This window comes from Terrapene carolina, unplaced genomic scaffold (genome assembly GCF_002925995.2).
Source record: "Terrapene carolina triunguis isolate 2854851 unplaced genomic scaffold, T_m_triunguis-2.0 Scaffold138, whole genome shotgun sequence".
Taxonomy (NCBI): Eukaryota; Metazoa; Chordata; order Testudines; family Emydidae; genus Terrapene; species Terrapene triunguis.
Window position 1 is genome coordinate 6,549,018 of NW_020664489.1, and position 23,639 is coordinate 6,572,656.

Here is a 23,639-nt window from a genome sequence, read left to right on the forward strand (position 1 = left end):
ACACCCATTTCCAGGACTTTTGACCTCATCTCAGTCTTTGCCGTGGTTCTTCCAGCTTGGGATCCATGTTCCTCTTTAGAGCAACGAACAGTCTTGTCATCCTGGAATCTTTTCAGGCTCCTGTATCAGGCTACTCACACTCCCCATACTGATGTTCTGAGGCTGAGGATGGAATTGAGGCAGCTCCAGCAAGTGGGAAAAATCTGAAACCAATGGCTGACTTCTGCCCCGGAAGCTTTCCCCCAGAGTCTGCTTCTGGGCTAATGCTCTTTTGCCCAGAACTTTACTACCTTACTTCCCCATAGAAACAAGCAGTTGGTCCAAGGTCAAAAGTTCATGTACAACTAATTCTTCTAACATACCCATTTCCCCTGCACTTAAAACAAATTACATCCAGGTGGTGAGGGCTTAAAGACCAAATCAGGCCATATCTCTCAGTGGTGAGAATCAATGGCTGGGGTAGGGGAACCCAGGATCTCTCTGCTCCAGGATTCCAACCCAGGACCATGTGAATAATAGCTCACATATCTGGCCTGGGATGGGCGACCTTATGCCTGTTCCAGGGGTCATTTCTACTGTGGCTTCCTCTATCAGTGCCACTGGTCTGTTTCTGAGTTCTCCCTGGAGTTCTCTCTGATCATGCTCCAGTGGGTGGTCTTGTATCAGTGGTCTGTCATTCCTGGCTCTGTGGGGTGAAGGGACCATGGCAGCGGGGCCTGGTCTTGGCCATGTGGAGCCCCAGGAGCTTGCTGCACATGACTGCTGCACATGACTACTCCCCTGCTCTGACCACCCAGACTGAAAGCTGCTTCCTTTTGAGCCCCGCCTCCAATGTGAGCATGCTCAGCAGGTGCAGCTGAGTGGAGCCTTCTGGGACCAGAGCTCTTCTTTAATGCTCAGTTTGCCAGTGTGGGGCTTATACACCCCATCACACCAAGGTATCACTCTTCCTGGCCCAAAATTGTCCCCTCAGTCCTTTTTTGCAGCTATCTGGGTTCCTTCACTCTATGTACCAACATCCTTAATAGTCCAAACCTCCCCAGGTCAACTCAGCACCCTGTGTTGGCCAAGAACCTTTTCTCTGGCTCCCCAGGGGCAGACCCAATTTACTTGCCCCTCTTGATGACAATCCACACACTGACTGGCAGGACTGTATTTCTTCTTCCCTTTGGCATTTGTGATGGGCCAGCATGTCCAGTTGCTGTTGCTGGGCCCCCTGCCAAGCCTGGGACCTGAACTTCTGGAGTCATTGCTGTTGCTCCATCTGCCAGCCTGGCGTCAATCATTTAGTCCTGAAGCTACCTATGTTACACACAAACTTGGTGTAGGCAAGACATTTCACAGCCAAAGACTGTAGGCACCTCTCTGTACCCTTAATGGGAGCGGGGTTGAAGGATTCTGCCAACTACACCATATGTAAAAGTGTGGGCAGTCCCTGCATGCTCTCTTGTGGCACAGTAAGTGTTCCCCATCACCCCTAATTGGGGCAACATTAGGTTTACTTTCTCAGCCTGGGCCAAGGTGAGACCAACACATACTAACAAAATAGCATGTCCTCTTTTAATAAACTTTCAGGACGGGAGTACTTATGATAAACCAGTAGTTCTTAACCTTTTTTCATTTGTGGACCCCTAAAAAATTTCAAATGGAGGTGTGGAGCCCTTTAGAAATCTCAGACATTGTCTGTGGACCCCCAGGGTCTGTGGACCACAGGTTGAAAACTACTGTTCTATGATAACACATGGTGGGGCTCCTGCTGTCGCCCCCATGCATTAATGACTGTAATACAGTTGCAGCAAAATGTCTACTTATCAAAAAAAAAAAAAAAAAAAGAATTTAGCAGGCATAACATAATACTTGAGTGTTTATATTTTTCCAGCAAATTTTTCTTAAACAAATAGGTCTTCTCTGGCTTTTCCAGATTACCACAATTAATAAAGGTCTATTACTTTTCTGTGATTTTCCATTTCTTGTCCACAACTCAGCTGTAATTATTTGACAGTCATCCGGCAATTCAAGTCAGACCTTAATCACATGTTTCTAGCATCTTTCTTCAGGAGGGAGATGACCTCATACAATGGATTGTTCTGTTGTCACAGCTCAGTAGTAGATGTCCTTTACTTTTATTAGTTAAGGCATTTTTCTTAATTTTGAAATGAAAGGGTAAAAAACTAAAATGTGAGAAACTTTATGATGTTTTGATACTATGCAGTGGCTTAATCTGTCAATATCTCATTATTAGATTGTTGCTTTATTCAGGATAGGCAAGACAGAGTTGCTCCTCCTCCACTCACTGTCCTTTGGTCTTGTTCAAATTGCTCAAGCAACTAACTTGTAAGGGTTCATCTACACTGCATGTGCTTTTGGCAGCGTGTAATGTACATACCTTTGTAACTCCCCCAGCACGGGCATAAAAAGTCCTGTAACCAGCATGACTTAGGCAAGTAGAGGAAAGACAGGCCCAAAGGTTGTGGGTTATATGTATGTGAGTACGTACCCCATGCTCTCTACTTGCCCAAGCCATGCCTCCCTATCTATACTGATATTTCCAGCATTGTAGTTTCCTGCTTCCTCCCTGCTGCTGGAGCTTTCCCCTACTACCAGAAAAGACTCCAGCAGTGGGGAAAGGCTCTGGCAGGGAGGAGGCAGTGGGGAAAGACTGGAGCACTTCCCTAACCCAGGGAAAGACTCCAGCAGTGGGGAGACAAGAGGGAAAGGCTCCACCAGTTCCCTGCTGCTGGAGCCTTTTCCCACAGCCAGGAAAGACTGGCAGAGGCATTTCTCCACTGCCTTCACCCTACCAGAGTTTTCCTCCCAGTAGTCAAAGGCTCCGGTAGTGGGGAGCTGCTCTCTCCCTGCTGCTGGAGTCTTTCACTGGCACATGTAGTTACACACCAGAGCGTGGATTCGGCTTGCTTTTCACTGTGGCTTGTAGCCACATGTATACTTCATGCCACTGACATTGGTTTGTTTGTACAAATGTAGACTAATATAAGATGTTGGGTGCCCATATGAATCTATATTTTAAATAGAAATTAGAGTATAAGGCCTACAAACCCTTCTGCTAACATGAATAGTCTTGTTGTAGACCTTATGGGATTTCTCCTGTCATCGGTATTGTTTTAGTAAAGGTTGCAGGATCAGCTTCTTAGTCTTCAAAATGCATGTATGTTTGGCATTTAAGTAGAGAAGCAACTCAGTGACTTTGGGAATACCAATAGGCTAGGCATTCTTTCAGTCATGTAAATGATACTTTGGACTAAATTCAGCCCATCTTACTCATGTGAATTGTCTTACTAAAATCAGTGGGACAGGTTATTTGATTCAGGCAAGCAGAATTTGGACCTTTTACCCCATATAAATTGATAGGGAAAAAAAAAACTAAAAAAATAAAAACAAGCAAACTCTCTAACTTTTCTAACAGCTGTCACTCTCACCCATTCTGCTACTCTTTGAAAGTTATTCTTCTGGAAACTTGACTTACTGCTGCTCAGGAAAAAGCACCACTTGGATAATTTGCTTCTAAAACACCATGTTTTAAATACATGCCAGGATTACATTACTTAAACTGTGACTGAGATTACTCTTTCACACAGAGAATAAAATGCCCTTTCACCTTTGCTTGAACTATTGGGACCTTGCATATGAGCACATAGGCCTAAGCAGGCCTACTTGCTGTCTGCAGAGGGGATGGGAATGAGCAGGAAATGGGCAGAGACTTGGCCACACTCCCCATTTAAAGTAGCTGGGGAGGATGAGGATGGCCACCCATAGCTTACTACTCCCAGGAGCAAAGATGAAGTATGGGAGGAATTGTGACTCATGTGTGTCACAATCAAAATCTAGGGTGAAATCCTGAACCCACTGAAGTCAATGGGAAAACCGCCACTGACTGCAGTAAGATCAGGATTGAATCCCTAGCTTCCCCTCTGCAATGAGAACTTCCATGGAAGTCAGTGGGAGAACTGCATGTGGATAGTTCACAAGATTCGGCCTTCAATTTTCAGACAGATCTTATTCAGTCAGCTGAATAAGACTGAATGTTGAAAGAAAGCAGATTAACTGAATAATGGAAGTTATCTAATTTAGTTTGGTCCCCTTGCATTTTAATATTTTTAGTGATCATCTACACATCACTGTAAATTTAATCTAAATTAAAACAAGGCGCTCTTATGGTACAAAAAGTTTATTTAGTAACAGTTTTGTAAACATTTGAGGTAAATTGACATTTACATCAAGTTATTCTTACAGAATTGAGTACATAAGGCACTTCTTCAAAGACACCACTTGAAACAGTTTGCTGCTTTTAATGTTATTAAAAGTCCCTGACTTTCCAGAAAACTTTCTTCTTTTTTTGTGAGGTTCTGTAATGTAAAAGACAGACAGCCTTTCAGCAACAAGAAACCTCTGAGTAAGCTTTCTTATGCAACACAACTTTTTAATTGTGAGAAAACTGGAAATAGGAATATATTCCCCATCTTAAAATATGTCCACATTTGTTTTATATCTTTTTAAGGGCTGAAACCTCAGAAATTAGCTTAGCATATTAAAACAAATGTAGGGCCCAAGCCTGCAAGTTACATTTCACATGAGTATTTTTTTACTTAAGCAAATAATCTCATTGCCTTCTACAGTACTACTTGCGTGAGTAAAGATCGCTCACATGAGAGGGTTTTTGCAGGACCAGACTCTTGTTTTTATCTGGAAAACAAAACATTTACCTTTTACAACATCCTCCACAATGTAACAGTGCAGTGTTTTGCCACAAGTATTGTTTTGTGTGGGACTTCAAGCCATACTATCAATTTCTGACACAGAGAACTGATGTCACTGCTAATTTTTGCCATTAAACATTCTAAACACACACACACAGTAAATAGATAATAGTAAAACCTACATTTCATTCTGTGATAATTCAGTTCATGATGAAAAGTTTATTTTTTTTTCCATAATAGTGTGCTCCCTGTATACCATATATCAAGCTCCTGTAAACCTATGCAGGAAACTGATAGTGTAGATTACTGGTAAGAATTCCCAATATTAAATGATTTTTTTTTAATGGTACTGCCTTACATCTGAAGAGTTCTATGTTTATATTAAGACATTTCATTTTAGGATTAACACATTGGCAGGGCCATTGCTTTAATTTGTATTATACCAATGTAAACTTCCAAAATAGTGTATTCAGTCCAAATGTACAATTCTGAAATCAAAAATTTAATGTAAACTTCAGGAAACCAAAGTTACAAACAGAGCACACATTTCGCAAGGAAAATCAGAGTAAAATAAAACAAATGCATTTAGTGGGGGGAAAGAACAACCTGTTTAATTCAGCTCTACTAAGGAATTTAATAAATTAAAAAATAAGGGTCTAGATACTCGGCTTGTGTAAACTGCCATAGCTCAATTAAGGTCAATAGAACTATGACAATTTATACCAGCTGAGCAACTCACCCAGATTTAACTGGAAAAAAGACTGAAATATTATTTTTTAAAGGATTGTTTTAATTTTTTACTGATCCTACTATTAGGTATTCAGACAAGAAAATAATATGAAGCATTACAGTGTATCAGTGCACTTAATTAGTGAGGAGTGCGTTTACTGGATGGCAAACATATTGGACCAAATTAATCCCTGGGGTAGGGCCATTAACTTCATCTTTGCATACCAGTTGACTTCTACTGCAACACCAGAGGTGAGTTTGGCCCATATTGTCTTTTCAGTGCATGTTACATGTTCGCAAGAAGCTATAGACCAATACTGGGAAAGCTCAGTGTTTTAAAGATCACTTTTTTCTTTTTCTGTATGAAAAATCATGAGTTAGATTTTCAAATCAAGAATATTCAAATTTTAATTAAGGGTGAGTTACCAGGAAGTTCTATCAGACTGTTTTTCACTGAATCAAAATGTAAAGAAAAGAACTGTGTAGTTTATAAATCATCTATGCTTCATTTCTTTGGTATTAACAGATAGCTGCACTAACTGTACAGGCCCAGTTACAAAAAACAATATAAATATTCTGATGGTCAAAAAACAATGTATTTATGTGCTAATAAATTTTATAAAATGTTTGTATTTTTGCTACACATTCAGTTGTGAAAATATTGTGAAAAATATACTAATGAAATCTAGAGGGTTTTTTTGGGAGAGGGAAATAAATGTCAAATTCCTTGAATTATTGCAAAAAATAGAACATTATATACCTGGTAACTTGTTCAAAGTGTGACATTTTCTGTTTTTATCTTTTGCATATTTTAGCATTTCCTTTTATCTTTTACATTTTAAATATCACCATGTAATAATCCTTCCCACCACCCATCTATCCACACAGTGAAGATGAGTACTTCCTTCAAACTTAAAATAACATCAATCGCAATTCTGTAGTCCTTATTCGTGTTCCAATCCTACAATGATCTACACACCTCTTAAAGTTAAATAGATGTGTAAGATTTCCAGGCTTGAGTAAGGGCTGCAGGATCAAGTCCATCTACAGTAACATCTGCTACCATATTCATTTTTGAGACAAATGAAACAAAGTATGGCAGACAAAATTATCTGGAAAACTTACAAATATTTTCATCCACAGATGCAGTTCCATTTCACAACATGTTACGTCTTGGTGTTTACAGCAGTTTTAGAGAACAATTAATTTAAAGTATAAATTGAATCTGATTTTAATTTTTATTCAAAAACATATTCTTCAGACAAATGTTTTCAAGATTTAAATGTATACCTTTTGGCATAAACTAATCACTTTCCACATACTGAAAAAACCCATAACTATCCTATCCCCTATAGCTTATATCAGTGCTCCTTACTTAAGGAAAGCTCTATAACTTCAACAGGAGATTTGCCTAAGTAAGAAGTGCAGGAATCAGATCCAATAGCATTATGGGGTGTTATCAAAAGCTCCCTGAACTTAATGGAAATCTTTCCATTGGCTTCAGTGGGATTTGGATCAGGCCCAATAAGCATATTAAAATATTATGCATTCCAGGCCAACCATACTGAGTTTATGTTATTCTTTACTTAGTAGACTCCCATTGATTTAAATGGCAATTTTCATGAGTAAAGACTGAGTAAAGCTCTCATTATTTGCCCCACCAATGATATTTTCAAATAAATTTGTTTTCCCCTTCTGATCCTGCAGCCTTCAAAGAGACAAAATGTCCACTGAAATCAACTGAAGTTTTGCCTCTGCAAGATCAGTTATCATGACTGAAATTAAGAAACAGTTTATAACACTCTAAATTAAAGTGTGGTTAACCAAGAAGCTTGAGCTTTTACAGTTGTTTTGGTAGAACTTAAAGAAGCCAGTGTTAAAAACACAACCTGTGAGTTGTAGCTTTGTTTTGTTTTATCTATTTTTTCAAACTATTATTGATCTGGTCTGGAGACTATTAGATCAGGTTTCTCCCAGGGAGCACAATTAGAGTTGCAATTCTCCTTCCCCACACCTACCCTGTATAACTGAAATAAATGGTGTCGGGTAGCCGTGTTAGTCTGGATCTGTAAAAGCAGCAAAGAGTCCTGTGGCACCTTATAGACTAACAGATGTATTGGAGCATGAGCTTTCGTGGGTGAATACCCACTTCGTCGGATGCACGAAGTGGGTATTCACCCACGAAAGCTCATGCTCCAATACGTCTGTTAGTCTATAAGGTGCCACAGGACTCTTTGCTGCTGAAATAAATGGGTCTTTTGCAAGGACAGCTGTCCAACCTTTACTATACCTGAAAATGCCACATACCACAAAACTCTTTGAACTCTGTGCACACATGTTAATCTGAAAATGGTAGATTAAATATCAGTTGATTTTAAGCAAGTTATAACAATCTCTCCTCTTGGATTTTTATATATAGTATGGGCTCACTCCATGGGGGTTTTGCCTGAGTAAGGATTACAGGATTAGTGACAATAAGTAACAGGGGGTCAATATTCTGCTCTATGGCCCTGCTCCAGCAAAGCATGTACTCAAAATGCTTTTTTGAAGCAAGGCCTTAGTTATATCAATATACAGCTGGAGATACTTACTCTTTACATTAATGTAAATGAGAGCAGAATTTGGCCCTATGAATTTTGATGCAGTTCTCTGAGTCATTAAAATATAGAGTTGCACATTGTTACTTCAGCAATATAATGACCTGACATTCAGAAACTGCTATAAATGTTAGTAGATCTAAAAATTTTGAGGGCTAAATTCTGTCCTTATGTACATTTAATATAACCCTATTAACTTCGTGCTAGTTTCAGTGGTGTTGCATGGGTGTAGCTGAGAGCAGAATTCTTTTAGCTTGTATGTTTGTCTGTTTTTAATGTCTTAAAACAGCTCACGAGAGGATGCCTTAAACTTGACTACTAAATAGTTGCTATCTGGTTATACTTGTTAATCAGCATATTAACAAATGCATATTGACTTTATTATATATGCAGTGTCCGCCCCAAGACTGTTAGCAGGCCAGAGCTGCATCCCGCAACCCTTTCTCACACAAGTAGGTCAACTGAAGTCAATGAGACAACTTGTATAAGGGTCTCAAGACAGAACCCAAACCCTGTTCCATGGTTATTCAGAAATAATTTTGAGTGTGTTCAGGAAATATTAAAAGTATAACATTTTAGTCTGTATTGATGGGAAATATTGTTAATCGTTTAATAAAATCAACACGTTTAGGAAAACATATATTATCAGTTGCACTTGTAGCCTTTAGCTACATAGGCAAAGTTGAGACCAGTTCCCTAAGTAAGCACTACATGGCCAGGCCAACACATTTTGAACATGTAAAGGTTATTTAAGTGAACTTAGCTACACTATTTTAATTATGGCAGTTCAGCTTTATGTTTGTGGTGTTGTTGTAGCATGTTGGTCCCAGAATATTAGAGAGACAAGGGGGGTGAGGTAATATCTTTTATTGGACCAACTTCTGTTGGTGAAAAAGAACGTACACAGAGCTCTTCTTCAGGTCTGGGACAGGTACTCAGTATGTCACAGCTAAATACAAGTTCAGTTTTATGGCAGCCAGAGGGATAGTGCTGGACGTCAACTAATTGAAATGATCTTTTCAACCACAAGAACAAAAGTTGGGTCTGATTCTGCATTCTTTGTATACCCAAATCTCTCACCAACTTTATCAGGAGTTCAAACTTCTGACTGACTTATGTGAGAGTATTTGTTACAATGGGAATGAAAGATGGAGTCTCTTTTAAGGAAAGCTGACTCCTTAGAAAAATACCCATCACTTTTCTTCACAGTTTTAAGGGAAATGGGCCAAAATCCTACATTCCTTGTTGCACCCAAAACTTCATTTGACTTCCAATGGAGTTTTGATTGAATAACGACTTCAAGATGAGAGGGCCCAATCCCGCTCCTATGGAAGTCAATAGGAATTCTGCCATTGACTTCTGTGGAATCAGAATAGGCCCTGAGGCCCCTAAAATGTTGCCATGATATTTTAGTCACCTTTTTTGCAGTACAGTATATTCTATGTCTGCTGTTTATTGGTTTGTAAGACATTACAGATTGTTGTAGGACAGGGCTAATCACTTACAGAACACAGCAGGAAACAATATTGCTTTGGACTTTACTTTGGTTTCCCCTTAATTTTTCCTGTGAGATCAAAGATCAAACTAAAATGTATAAATACACTGTCAAGTAATTTAAATCTACAGATTAAAATTTATTCTAAAACTGCTCAAATACTTTAAAGGTATGCACTCTAGTTTTACTTCTATTAAGCATTTTTCCAACTACCTTAAGCTGATAAAAGCATGTATCTAATAGTCTAAAATGCAGTACCATACTTTAACCTACTGTTTTGTTCATGAGCAACATACGGGGTCACAATGTACTGAAACCATAATCCTTTCTTTCTGGATTACAATTATTCTGTGTAATATTTTATGAGGTGTGTGGTTTAGTTTCCTGTCCTCCTCTAAGCAATTTCAGAAGTCATCTCAAAATATAACCAAACATATTCAAAGGAATACATGGGTTTAAAAAAATTGTGTGGTCGCAGTTGGCAAACACCGGACAGAAGATCAAACTGGACATTTCCTTATGGGTCAAGAGTAAAAAAATTATTATAATAATACAAAGATGAAGCTCAGAATGATAAAAGCTACTAAATGGATGATAAAAGCTACTAAAGCATTTGCATTAAATGGAAGAGACTGTTGTCACCCTGATGTTTAATATGGCAGGTTGGTCCACAGAGATGACAGGTGCCAGCAGGCAATATGCCATCCTCATTTTCAAGGAGGTGGTTAAACAGGTGTGCATGGGGTTTCAGAGGAAGGAAAGAAGTCAAGGCCTCTACTCATGAAGTGCTTATATAAGATGAGTGAAAGTGAAGGTGAGGGCTAAGAGTATTAACATTGTTCTTGGAAGAGCTTCCATATGAAGGCACATGGCTAGCTGCCACCACTGCCAGTGCCACCACCTGTCATCTGTGCAAGCCCTCCATATGGCTGCCATTGGGATGTCTGTCACTGATGTCAATGACAGAGGGATTGGTCCCTTGGTCCACGGGCTGCACTTTGGCCACCCCTGACCTACTAGAAAATGTCGATATTTATCCTCACTACAACTCACAGAGTGCAAGAACAGCAAGCTTCAAAGTTTGGAACCCCGGCCTCCCTCACCCCCTGTACTGGGGCATGGCCTCATCCCCATGCAGCTCCCCATCACACTTTGCTTTCATCATTTGCTTCTCCCAGTGCTAGGGACCATGTTACACAGCTAAGTCATCTGACCTGGCTCTACTGCTGCTTGACTTACTAGCCCTGCTTAAGCGCCGTGTGTCTATGAGCAGTGGCGGCTCATGCATTTCTACTGTAGTGCAGGCAGCTGACACTGGCCACTCCTTTGTGGCCTCCTCTTCACCTTCTACATCCCACTTGCTGCTGCTTCCTCTGCTCAGGCTGGTGCTGCTGCTGCTATTGACTGCTGCTACTGGTGGCAAAAGAGGTGGCGATGGCAGCGGCTGCTCACTGGCCACCTCTTGCTTTGGAGATTGTTGTCCGATGCTGCTGGGGGGAGAGGAGGCACCTGAGCTGGAGGCTGGTGGCTTCCTCTGCTGCTCGACTGCCAGATTGGTCCAGTTCTGCTCGGCAGCTAAGGCCTGGCTGCTGCCATTGAAGTAGGGGGTGATGGCTTGCATAGGTGTTGGGATGGGGGATAGAGTTGGGATTGGGATGGAGGTTAGAATGGGAGTGGCAGTATTGTGTCGCTCCTCAGAAAATGGAGGAGCCCCGGGGTAGCCAGCCAGGGAAGTTGTGGTGGCTGGTTGTGCCCTAGCAGTGGCTTCAGCATAGTAAGGCGGCACAGTCCGTGAAGAGAGCAGCGGAGTGATGGCACGGGAATCCGGCAGAGCAGGCGGGACAGTAGGGAACACTGCCGGAGATGGCAGTGGCAGAGTAATAGGTTTGGAGTCCCTTGCAATGGTAGCTGGTGCAATGGGGAGTGGATCAGGGCGGTATTGGTTGGTCACGCCTTGCTTGAGCTTCTTCCATCCAAGGTGGTACATCTCAAGCATGTTGAGCAGCAGCGAGACACATGCCACCACCAGCATGAAGATGATGAAAATGGTCTTCTCAGTGGGCCGTGAAATGAAGCAGTCCACAATGTTCGGGCAAGGCCAACGGCTGCAACGGTAGAGTGGCTTCAGCTCAAAGCCATACAGGAAATACTGGCCCACAATGAAGCCTATCTCAAACAGAGTTTTGAAAATTATATTGAAGACATAGGTGCGGAGCAAGGCACCACTGATGCGTATTTTACCCCGCTCATCACGGATTGGTGGCTTCTCCTTCTTTGGGGGTGGCTCCTTATTGGTGCTGCTGTTGTTGCTACTCCCTCGGCCACCTGCTGCTGCTGCTCCCCCCTGGTGGTTGCTGTCCCTGCTGCTTCCCTTCTTTTTTAGCTCTTCCTCTTTCTTCTTCTCCTCCATGCGCACAATGTGCAGCACATGGCCCAGGTAGATGAGGGTTGGCGTAGAGACAAAGATGATCTGCAGCACCCAGAAGCGGATGTGGGAAATGGGGAAGGCTTTGTCATAGCAGACATTTTCGCAACCAGGTTGCTGTGTGTTGCATGTAAAGTCCGATTGTTCATCTCCCCAGACTTCCTCAGCAGCAGCCCCCAGCACCAGGATCCTGAAGATAAATAGTACCGTCAGCCAAACTTTGCCAATAACCGTGGAGTGCTCTTGTGCATTCTCTAATAGTCTCCCCAGAAAGCTCCAGTCACCCATTGTTTCAGATCTCTAACCTACAATAAGAACATTATAGCAGTGTTATTAAAAGAAAATAGAGAAGTAGATAATTATATAAATCCCCAAATAAATACTTGACTAATTATGTTTCATGTCATATGACATGTATTAAAATATCTATATATATTGGGGAGTATATTTTCTATTACAGAATATTGCATGTATATGTGTGTGTGTTTAGAATTGCATAGACCTGTGTAAAATGTGACCATCAGTGTCAGTGAATCATAGGCGCTGACTCTGTGGGTGCTCCAGGGCGTGAGCCCCCACGGAAAAAAATTAGTGGGTGCTTAGCACCCACCGGCACCCAGAGCCTCCTGTCCACCAGCGGCCCTGCCGATCAACTCCTCCCCCTCTCTCCCAGCACCTCCTGCCTGCTGCAGATCAGCTGTTCCGTGGCATGCAGGAGGCGCTGGTGGAGGGGGGGCAGAGGAGCGGGGGGATGCACTGGGGGGAGGGGGAGGAACTGGGCGGAAAGAGGTGGGGCAGGAAGACGTAGGGCAGGGCTGGGAGCTTGGGGGAAGGAGTTGGGTTGGGGGCAGGGCCTAGGGCGGAGCAGGGGGTGAGTACCCCAGGGCCTGGAGGAAGCCGGTGCCTGTGCAGTGAATAGAGAATTCTGATTTGCTAGAGTCTTACACCTAATTTGTACTGTGTAAGTGTCAACCGCAGGGTGGTAGGCAGCAGAGACTCAGACCTGTAATCTCTAGTAGAAGGATTTAAATATCAAAGTACTAGCCTGCTCGTTTTTTTTTACTTCCCCCATCTCAGATATGCTGACCAGGCATCTAATTGTTCTTGCCTATTTTTAGAAAATCTTAATTGAATAGTAATATTGTTGTTGTTAGTGAGATAAAACTGCCAAGTTACACAAAGTTTGGCTGACATTATTAGTTTAATAATATAATATAGTCCTAGTCATGGTCCAGGATCTCATTGTGCTAGGTGCTGTATAAACACTGAACAAAAAAATTGTCCCTGCCCCGAAGAGCTTACAGCCTAATTCTGTAATTATGAATGTGAATGTTTACATTGAAAATAAGCATGTTCTCTTGAAAATCAAGTAATAGTTCAGTTTGTTTCTTTTTGATCGGAAAGGAACACTTGATAAAAGAAACTTCAAAAATGTGGAATGCAATATTAGAAACCATGAGATGAATAGTATAAATGAATGATACTTTCCCCAGTATCCTGTCAATTGGTTCCCATTGGGAATTGGTGCTTCAATAAGGTTATTTTGCCAAACAACATCATGTTGGAACCCAGGCTTTTGCTATATAAAGTTATCATTTAGCAGAGAAATTCCTCATGGCCTTATTCTTAGTGAGAAAAACTGTTAGTTTAAACTTTCAAAAGTGTCTAGTGATTTTGAGAGTCTCTGTTTTTGGGTGCCCACTTTAGATACTTTAAAGGGACCTGATTTTCAGAGGGCAGGTACTGAACACTTTCTCAAAATCAGACCCCTTGTCTCAAGTTGGGCACCAAAAATGGAAGCACCCATAATCGTTACTCACTTTTGAAAATAGAAGCCATTATTTTTGTTTTGCTTCTGCATGAAGGTAGTGCAGCTCACTAGCCTAGTAAACTTTGATACTTCAGACCATGTTTTGTGTTTTACATGTCAACACCCCTCTGAAAAAGTGTAAAGGGCCGTCAATAAGGCTAACTTCAGAAACACCTGTGTCATATTGCTTCTCTCTTCCCCCTACTCACCAGCTGGAATTCCAGTAAAGTAATTTGTACATATAAGACCCTCAGTATATTATCAGATTAGCTTGGGTATCTAGCCCTTGGTTTGATTTTTAAATTCTCAAGATGCTGATATTAAAATGGCTAAATTAAAGTTTTAGTGTGATGGAATCAGATTGTCTACAAAGAAAATACTCTTAAATCTTCACTCCTTAGCACAAAGAAGAAACTACATACATACTATATGTTGTGTGCTGTTCACTTCTCAATTAGCAAAGTGGTTACCACAGTCAAATGCTATTCTATTTACTGACTTTACAATGTTCAGGTTATGACGAATGGCACTTATGACGCTTCTACATTGACATCCTGATTCAACTTACGACTATAGGTTTCGAGTTTACAATGCTCGGTCCCGCAATGGAGTAGATTGCAGTTCCAAGTTACGACGTTCTGACTTACGACGCAATTGTAAGGAACCAATTGTGTTGTAAGTCCGAGGACTGCCTGTATTTAGTTTACAGGGATTTGTAGCTGTAGTGTCCAGTATTTTGCAAAGCCCTGTTTTTTCAAAATATGTGTAACAGTCTTCATGATAAACTGTAACATGTCTAACAGCTTCTATACCCAATTATCTAGACATTAACATCTTGTTTCATTGCAGGAACTGATTTTCTTGAATGCATTGTAACCATATGTAAAATGCACCACTTGGTTTTCTGTAAGGAATGCAGTAGTGCAAGTGAATACTTGTTAGTTAAATTACATTCTATTTCTGATTCTATTCAGACCATTGTTTTTTTCAGAAATGAAAATATCTCATTCCCCTTTCCTCCCCTCAAAAACCATGTTTATGAATTGTACTATATTATATATTCTACTATATCTTTCAGATATTCAGTTAAAATACAGTATGTTCAATTTTAGATATGCAATTCCAATTACGATGCTATCTATTTTAATACAAAGAAATTAAGTGCTTGATTTTTCAGGATATTATTCTTTCATACACATTAGTAACAATGTGCAGTTATTATTTTATAGTTTAAGAAAATCTTAGAGTGCTAACAATTTTTTCACTAACCCTTTTAGCTTATCAAGCTCCTTTTCTAATACAGCATTATTAGTAATAGTGATACTATGCACTATGTGATTAAACTAAACTGATTTTTTTAAAGACACATTCGATTTTTAAAAAAAAATATTTTCTTTCAAGGCAGAACTAAGGGTATTTGAGTATCTTAACTGTACATTTCTGTACTTTAACATGTTTACATTTCTTCTAAATTTAATCTTAGCTTTGAATTTCCTGGGTTTATAATTCTTGTTTTGAGGCTATTTTTTAACTAAGAGGAGTGTTAATTTTTGGGAAGATAATTAAACTTGTAAATTTTTGTGCTAAATTAATATACTCCCAATAATAGCTCCATTTTCATGTATTTTATCTAAGAGGTTTTTTAATTATTAAAATGGTTATATGTGAACAGTAAAATTAGAGTTTGATATTTCTAATGATTTGAAAATATGTACTATCAACCTTAAATCAGGTTACCTCCTTCTTCCTGTATTTCACATTCCTCTGTGCGCACACACAAAACTTCCCTTCCCTGCTCTCTCTGTTGAGTAAACCTAGTGAAATAGGTAGTTTTGGAAGATCAGTATTTAGGATGATGGGTCATTTTATTCCTATGTTTCTCCATCAGCAGAGGCTGGGTCATTTTATCCCTGTGTTTCTCCATCAGCAGAGGCTGGCTCCTTAAATCTTCTCCTTTACAGAAACTCACTCAGAATTACCCTGTTTTAAAATGGTTTCCATCGCCCAGCGTTCTCAATGAGTCTGAGTCCACAGACTAAAGATGGCCACTGCCTCCCATTGATCCCAATAAAAGTGACACCAAGCTATCCCAATGAAAGTTGATGGCCCCATGCTGTCAGGAAGCAGAAAAGAGAACTGTGAGGACCTGGTGAATGGGAGTGATGGCCATCTTTGCTAAGGGCCACTTGTAGTCTCAATCCTGTCCAGAACAATAAGAGGTGGTGGCCATTTTGAAAGTAGGCTTTTTTTAGTGAGTTTCTCTGAAGGAGAATTATATTATTCAGTCTCTGGTGAAAAAGAAACTTTCATCTACACAGAGTACAGGGGGAAATTACCAGTAATCCTAAACAATTTATTTTCTATACTTTCCTATTGTATCAGTGTTATTAAACATTTTTTTAAGATAGACAATGCCTGGATTGAGATTATTGGGGACAAAAAATGGTCTGACAGAATGCTAAATTTCTTAAAGGACACCTTTAAAAATTAATTCTAACTCATAAACTAATTAATGGATTTCTGTGTATGTTATCAGAAAATGTATTCAGTACTCAAAGAAAAAGTGCTGTAAGTGTGAGGAGGATACAGAATAATCTTAAAGCAGGTATTCAACTGCTTTGTTATGTTTAAAGTGTAAAACTCAATTCAGTCTTAACTATGTGGCTGTAACCAGTGCCTCCATAATGTATATATTACAGAAATAAAAACGTGTTAGAAGCCTGATTTCCAAAGGTGCTGCACATTGGCATCTCCAATTGACTTGGGGTCACTCATCACCCCTGCAAATCAGACCCTAAATCTCCCATCAGTGTCCTAGCTTTGTCTGTGTAGCTTTGTCAGTGATAGCAATGGTGGTGGAGACACTCATCTTTGCTACTGGTTATCTCAACCTGCTCTGAGCAGAGTAAGATAACATGCTAGTAAAATACTGGTGAAACAATAACTGCAAAGGTCTCAACAGTAATTCCTTTGGGCCATATCATGCCATTGAAAAATATGGAGTTCTACTTAAAAATCAATAGGAATTTGGTTTAAAAATCAAGGGGATGGTAATATATATTTAGTCTAATGGAAGCAATTGCATGAATAAAGAGAGAAGAACTTGGCCATAACAGTTTAAAAATATTCAGAAAATTCCATCCTTACACTGTCCAAATATCATGGCTGTCCGAGAAACAAGTTTCAGTACTACAAAATGGTATGAGATCAAGTGTATGTGTGTGTGAGTAGCTGGGTGGGTGGGTGCATGTGTGTAAAGTGAGAGAGAAAGAGAAAATTTATATATATATATAAATTTTCTCTAAGGCCCTATTTCATTTGTGAGATTGCGGATCCTGCAATGTTACGCTTCCACTGCAATTTTTATTTTAATTAGCTTATTTTGCACAGTCCATGATTTTGTGTACATTTAGAGTATGCAATTAGTACTGCACTAACATTCAGTGCTTGTAAAATGTAAAAGGCTAAAGTTACTGGACTCGATTTCTACAGCAGTTGTTTTAAGACTTTTAGTCTTCTGAATTTTATATTGTACCAGTCACTTTTTTTTAAACTAATGTAATATAGTTGCAGCAATATATCTGGTTCTCAATAAAATTAGCAGGCATAACATAATACTTGAGTGCTTATATCGTTCCAGCAAATTTTTCTTAAACAATTGGTCTTCTCTGGCTTTTCCAAATTACTGCTATTAATAAAGGTCCATTATTATTTTTCTGAGATTTTTCCATGTCTTGTGCGCAACTCAGCTGCAATTATTTGAAGATCATCCCGTGATTCAAGTAGGGCCTTATAATTATGATGACTGATCTCTTATCACATTTATTATTTAGGAGAGAAAAGATAACTCATTGACAGTTATCACTTCTAGCCATACTTTTTGAAGATGTCATGACAGCACATCACATAAATTGTGTGTGAAGGAGTATGACTAATATAAATTGTAGAATCTCAAAATTTTATCCCCATGTTATATCACCAGAACCATTTAGTTAATTAAATATATTAGTCTAGGGTTATATTGCTACATCCATAATTGAGCAAAATTCCTCATCACTTTCAATGGAAACATCTTTAAAATTGATGATAAGGGTCTTCAAAATTAGAAACATTAAACAACCATAAGGCCATTATTCCCTGACAGTGCAGGATTGTCCCCAAAAAGAGAGAATGTGTGTATATGTAATACTTTGTCAAATCGCATTTTAAATATATCAAAAGATGAGGCTTCTACAACATCCTGTGGAAGATTACTTTGAAACCTAATAGATGTCACGGTCAGGAATTTTCCTGAAATAAAATCTAAATTTCCTTTCATTCTATTATTCCTAGTTATATCTTTTTTTGTTATCTTTATCTCCTATTTGTTTTAGATTGTTACATTGATCTCTCTATACATGTGTTTGAGAGAAAATGGCATGTAAATGGGAAAAGAACTTTGAAAAATGAAATTGTTAACATCTCATTTTTAGTTAAATTACCAGATACCTCAGTCACTATCCATTATAGTTTTAACCATTGGCTGAATATAGCATTTTTAATTTAGTATAAGTGGTTCACAGATATGACATTACACAAGGTTTCAAGTGTGTCACAATATTAAGAATTTTTCCTGTCATCTTTATTATATTTATGATAAGATGTCTTCAAGTTAAACTGAAAAAGAGAGAGTCAATACACTTTTCAGTTTAGCTGGAAAGAAATGGCTATAAATTGTACACAAAGAACAAATGTTTTTGAACCAAACTTTCTTCCTTTCCTGGGGAGGGGTTGTAAACACAATATTTCCTTTAAATTCACCTTGCAAACTCATTGAAAATGTTAAGGTTTTAATATTAAATCCTTTATGAGAACAGTACATCAGTTGCATACAGAAGGAATACTACAAAGTTTGGATCTATTATATTTGTAAAGGTTTGTCATTCACCTGCCCTTGTTATTACCTTAGATGTTTTACTAGTTCTGAGCCTACTCCTGACATCCTTAGGCAAAACTCCCACTAACTGCAGTGAGAGTTTTCCCTGAGTAAAAGAAAGGCAGAAGGACCTCAGGAAGGTAGCCCATTAATCCGCATCTGCTACACCCTTCTGTTTAATTGCAAAACAAATCTGTGCTGTTCACCACTCTCAGTGGAAAAACCCAGAAAATGTTTTATTGCCATTTTAGATTGCTATTTGTAAATGCAGAGCGTTTTACTGGCAAATTATATTTTAAAGATGTAGAACAATGGGCAGCGAGCAAGCCACTGCAGAAACACTTTGGAGCTTAAATTAAACTAAATCTACTTTTAGAATGGCTGAAGCATGAATGAGATGCATCTGTCAGATGCCCATATAGTACCAGTCTCCTAGATCTGAAAACTGCATAATCCAGAAAGTTACGAAGGATGTACAGCCCCATTCGAGTTCTGAGTTAAAAGCATTACCCCCCCCCACACACACACACATTTGTCATTAATGGCTTGCAGAGACCCTGGGAGGAATGTGAAAGGTTTGTGGGAAGGGGGTTTCAAAGAAGTTAACAGTGACTGTGATTGATACAATTTCGGAGAGAAGCTAAAGAGAGAATTTTTTTGGGTGACCATGTTCCAAACCCTTTCAGACGTATTTTTACCAGAAGAAAATATTTGCATGTGCCTATTATTCTATACTGCATGCTATTTTATCTTTTCTGAACATTCGGTTCAATGCTTGCTCCTCTCAATTACATTTTATTATAAGCTGTACATGCTGTCAAGATTTCAGGTAACATTTCAATCTTATATGATTTCTTCAGGGAGTAAGGGTTCTGCCTAAAGAAAAATTCCTACTATTTAAGTCTTGCATTAGCAAGCATTGCCTAATTGAACCACTAATCTTTCTGGGAATTCAAAAGATTATTGTATTCAAATAAAATTATTATTTGAGTATTTTATTTTGGGATTTTGAACAATTGAATGTTCATCGGTTGCAGCTTTTTCATAACGGTTAGACCAAAGATTGTTGTCCGTGTAAGCAAAGGGGTTGGTATGTATTAAAGTACCTTTCAATCTTTTGCTATTATTATGGATGCTCACATTATAGGTTTTTTCTTTTTTTTTACAATAAATGTATTTCAGCATAGGAAAAAAACCCAACACATTTATGCCCTTCAAGGTAATATTACGATATAACTGAAAGAAGAAAAGCCGAAGGCTTTTGAGATACATTTTGTTTATCGCATATTGTTGTGCCTTTTAAGAAGCTAAAAGAAATACCTAGTTGGCTGAAGAATTTTCCACCACAAGATTAAAAAGGAACTAAAATGTATCTTAGTGCTAAACTGATTTAACAAAATAAATATAGTCTTCTAACTGTACTTTGGCAATAGCTCTGGTAAATAAAATGAAGGGGAGGGAGAATAAAAGACAAACCGATAATATCATTCCTGAGATAATACCAACGATGCGGTACCGCTACATAAAATTAAACATGACTTAGTATATTATGTATGTAACATTGTTCTAACATTGTCCAAAGAATGCTTAATTTACCATTTCATTATATCCACATGCTTTTTATGAATCCCCTTGCATTATAGGTCTCTGGGTACCACCCTTGTTAGGTGCTTATCTCAGCAGGAAGCAAACTGCTGAGCCAGGGCAATTAGTGCCAGGTCAACTGATGCTTATTCTGAACAGAGCGACGTTTTTAAAAAAACGTAGTTTCCCTTCCTTTCTCTTTTTATGTCTTTTCATATTTACTTGTCCTCATCACTTCATAATATGAGTGGCAGACCGTGCCTGGCACTGTGTTGTAAGGCAATAAAGACAATTGCAACACCATTCTGGTGCACAGTTGCACTGGCATCTCTCTGTGCCAGCTCTCTGAATTGACCTTTGCATGCATTCAGAGACGTATAGGATGGATACATTTTTAGAGTTTGTTTATATTCAAGAGTAAATCTCGGCCTAATCACATCTTCAGTGAGGAACAATCACACAGATGGAGCTATACGTCTGTGCTATATACCAGAGGTAGGCAACCTATGGCACAGATGCCGAAGGCGGCACGCGAGCTGATTTTCAGTGGCACTCACACCCCGGGTCCTGGCCACCAGTCCGGGGGGCTCTGCATTTTAATTTAATTTTAAATGAAGCTTCTTAAACATTTTGAAACCTTATTTACTTTACATACAACAATAGTTTAGTTATATATTATAGACTTATAGAAAGAGACCTTCTAAAAAGGTTAAAATGTATTACTGGCACGCAAAACCTTAAATTAGAGTGAATAAATGAAGACCTGGCACACCACTTCTGAAAGGTTGCCGACCCCTGCTATATACATATGCACACACATATAGTGTATCTATAGAATATATAATATAAATACGTACTTCTACTACTATAGCACATATACATAACCCAACACTGAAATGTTACAAAATCTAATCAACAGGCAGCATATTTGTATGAGCAATTTTAAATAAACACATCACGCTCAGCAAAACCAAACAACATAGTAACAATCCAGAAATCAACGTGTGATTATGGTAAAAGAAAATCGTCTTGTGTTTTTCCCCCCTAGGCTGAATATGCAGAAACAAAAACCGTGAATAAACCTAGTAAGCATGTTGTTATTACTACCCAGACGCAGGCAGGACAATGTTACTTACGCTTTGCGGTAGTAGCATTGCTGTCAAGTAGTAAAAACTTAAACTGTGCAGAAGGATCCAGAGAGCCTTGAGTCATGGCTCATTTAAAAAAAAATCCCGAAAGGAAAAACTTTCATCAGATTATTAAAAAAAAAAGTATAAAATCAAGGGCGGGGGGATGCTACTGAGTTTCTCCTGGGTACTAAAAAGCTCTAGAAAGTTAGTTACCTAGACCGCTGCAAGGCCCCGGGCACAGAACCGTTACTTTCTAACACTTCTATAGTTGACGGAAATGCTACAAAAGGTTAACAAATGGTTATCGCAAACATGCTGCCCAGCCCAGCCCAGCCCCGCCAGCCAGCCCCAGGCGCCCCTACGCTGCTCAAGGGGTGGGCACACACATACCAACTCATACCTGAGGGATGCCACAAGTAGTTAACTACCGCGTGCAATACGCGACTGCCCATGCCATAGTGAGAGTGAGCTGCATTTCAGACAGACTCGCCTATAGGCTGAGCGGGCAGCCGTCCCGCCCTCCACCTCTTCCCCAAGCCCCATGCCGCGGCTTTGCCCGCTTACCAAACAGCTCTGGCCCCAGCCAGCCCAGCTCGGTCGCTCACAAAGCTCCTTCCCGGCACATGGAAGTTCAGGCCACTCTCAAGAGGGCAATCAATAAAAGGAAGAAAGGCGGTAAAACCACCACCCCCCTCAGCGGGACGTGGGAAAGTTTGATGAAATTTAAGGTTTCAATCCCACCGAATCCAGGGTCTCCTCTTCAGCCATCTCCGCTGGCACGTCGTGTGACCACGCGTGGCTGAACCCATCAAGTTAGCAACCGGCTGGGCAGACGCCACGCCCCTGCTCCTTCCAAAGCTCGGCCCTGGGGCTGCGAAAAGCAGGCGAATGGCTCCCGAGTTGCTGGGTCTGGCGCTTTTTCAGCGGTCATAACGCAGGGGGAATGATCATCCTTCAAAGATCAGGGCCATTCCGAACGGGACCCTGCCCGGCACAAACCAGCTCGCTGGCTTTCTCCTCTTGGAGAGTCCATACAGCTGTTTTGGGGACATGCTTTTGTCTCAGGTACAGTTCCATTGAGGCAGTCAGGTGAGTTTAAAGCCCAGGTCTGCACATTCCCATAGCCACTGCCTCCTCATCTCCAAGTAAGTGTCAATTGCAGGGGGCCTCACATTTTGTTTCTTAGTTTTCCTTTGTAGCATGTAATCATTGTCCAGTTGCCTTAGCATGCCTTCCAAGGACTGAGTGCTTATATTTGCTCTCCCTGGTCCCTTGCAAATAAACAACTACATGGTTATTTCGATAACTTCATATCTTGGAGGGAATATGGAGGTACTTTAGTAATCATAATATTTCGGGAGGAACGTGTTTTTAAAAATTCACGCTCACCAACATCTATTCAATAGTAAAATTTATACTTTGCAAGGAATAGCGCCACCCACTGACCTCCAAGAGTATATGCGGACACCTGATCAGCCTTCAGTACTCAGATCGGGGTCTTGTATTAAAAGAGTTAAAAAACTCTCAGTAACACCAGAGCAAGCTTAGTTTAACTGGATAGTTATTTGTATGTTTTCATAACCTATATATAAGTTAGTGGCTGCATCAGAGCCTTTCACCTGTATATTACAGGTTTCAATTTGACCAACAATCAAAATATCTACCACATCAATGGCTGTTTGGTGGCCAACCTGAAAGGAATTGGTGGTTCCAGTCCAGTTCCTAGAAGACCTTTATCCACAGAACAGAAAACATCTTCATAATAACTACGCACTGCCAGGAATTGCTAACTGAGGGGCCAAAGACTCAATAGGCGTCGAAACTGAATTAACTTTACATCTGTAGAGATCTTTTCTTGCACTCATTTCTTTTTCTATTTGCTGGGCTGAAACACTGATGATGTTTTCACTGTTTTTTGTTCCTAGGTTCTTTTTGGTTTTTAGCCATGGAAATGTAAACTCTGGACTTCAGAATTCTACTGATTGTTTTGTCTCATATTCCTTGGAGGAAAAAAACATTGGAATTATTCTGTCTGTTCCTATTTCTCAAGGTCTTAGTGGACCTTTCTGAGTCTCTGGCCTCTTTGACTTTTCTGTTTCCTTAGCCTGAGGCAATTGCTTTTGAATTAAAGACAACTAAGAAGTGAATGGTGAGTTTGCAGCATCATAGTCTAAGTCTGCTGAAAAATATTTAGGGGGAAAATTTCCAAAGGCACTCTTGGGAGATGGATGCCTAGCTC

At 39.7% G+C, this 23,639-nt stretch overlaps 1 protein-coding gene across 1 annotated transcript; it reads right to left on the reverse strand.

Annotated features, from left to right (window-relative positions):
• Positions 1 to 10,728: 10,728 nt before the first annotated feature.
• On the reverse strand, positions 10,729 to 12,249 carry GJA3 (gap junction protein alpha 3). Its single transcript, XM_024216738.2, has one exon. It carries the CDS (start codon positions 12,247 to 12,249, stop codon positions 10,729 to 10,731), a length of 1,521 nt encoding a protein of 506 aa, XP_024072506.2.
• Between the last annotated feature and the right edge of the window lie 11,390 nt (positions 12,250 to 23,639).

Coding starts and splice junctions, on each gene's coding strand:
- GJA3 (XM_024216738.2), bottom strand. CDS start 12,249: ATGGGTGACTGGAGCTTTCTGGGGAGACTATTAGAGAATGCACAAGAG.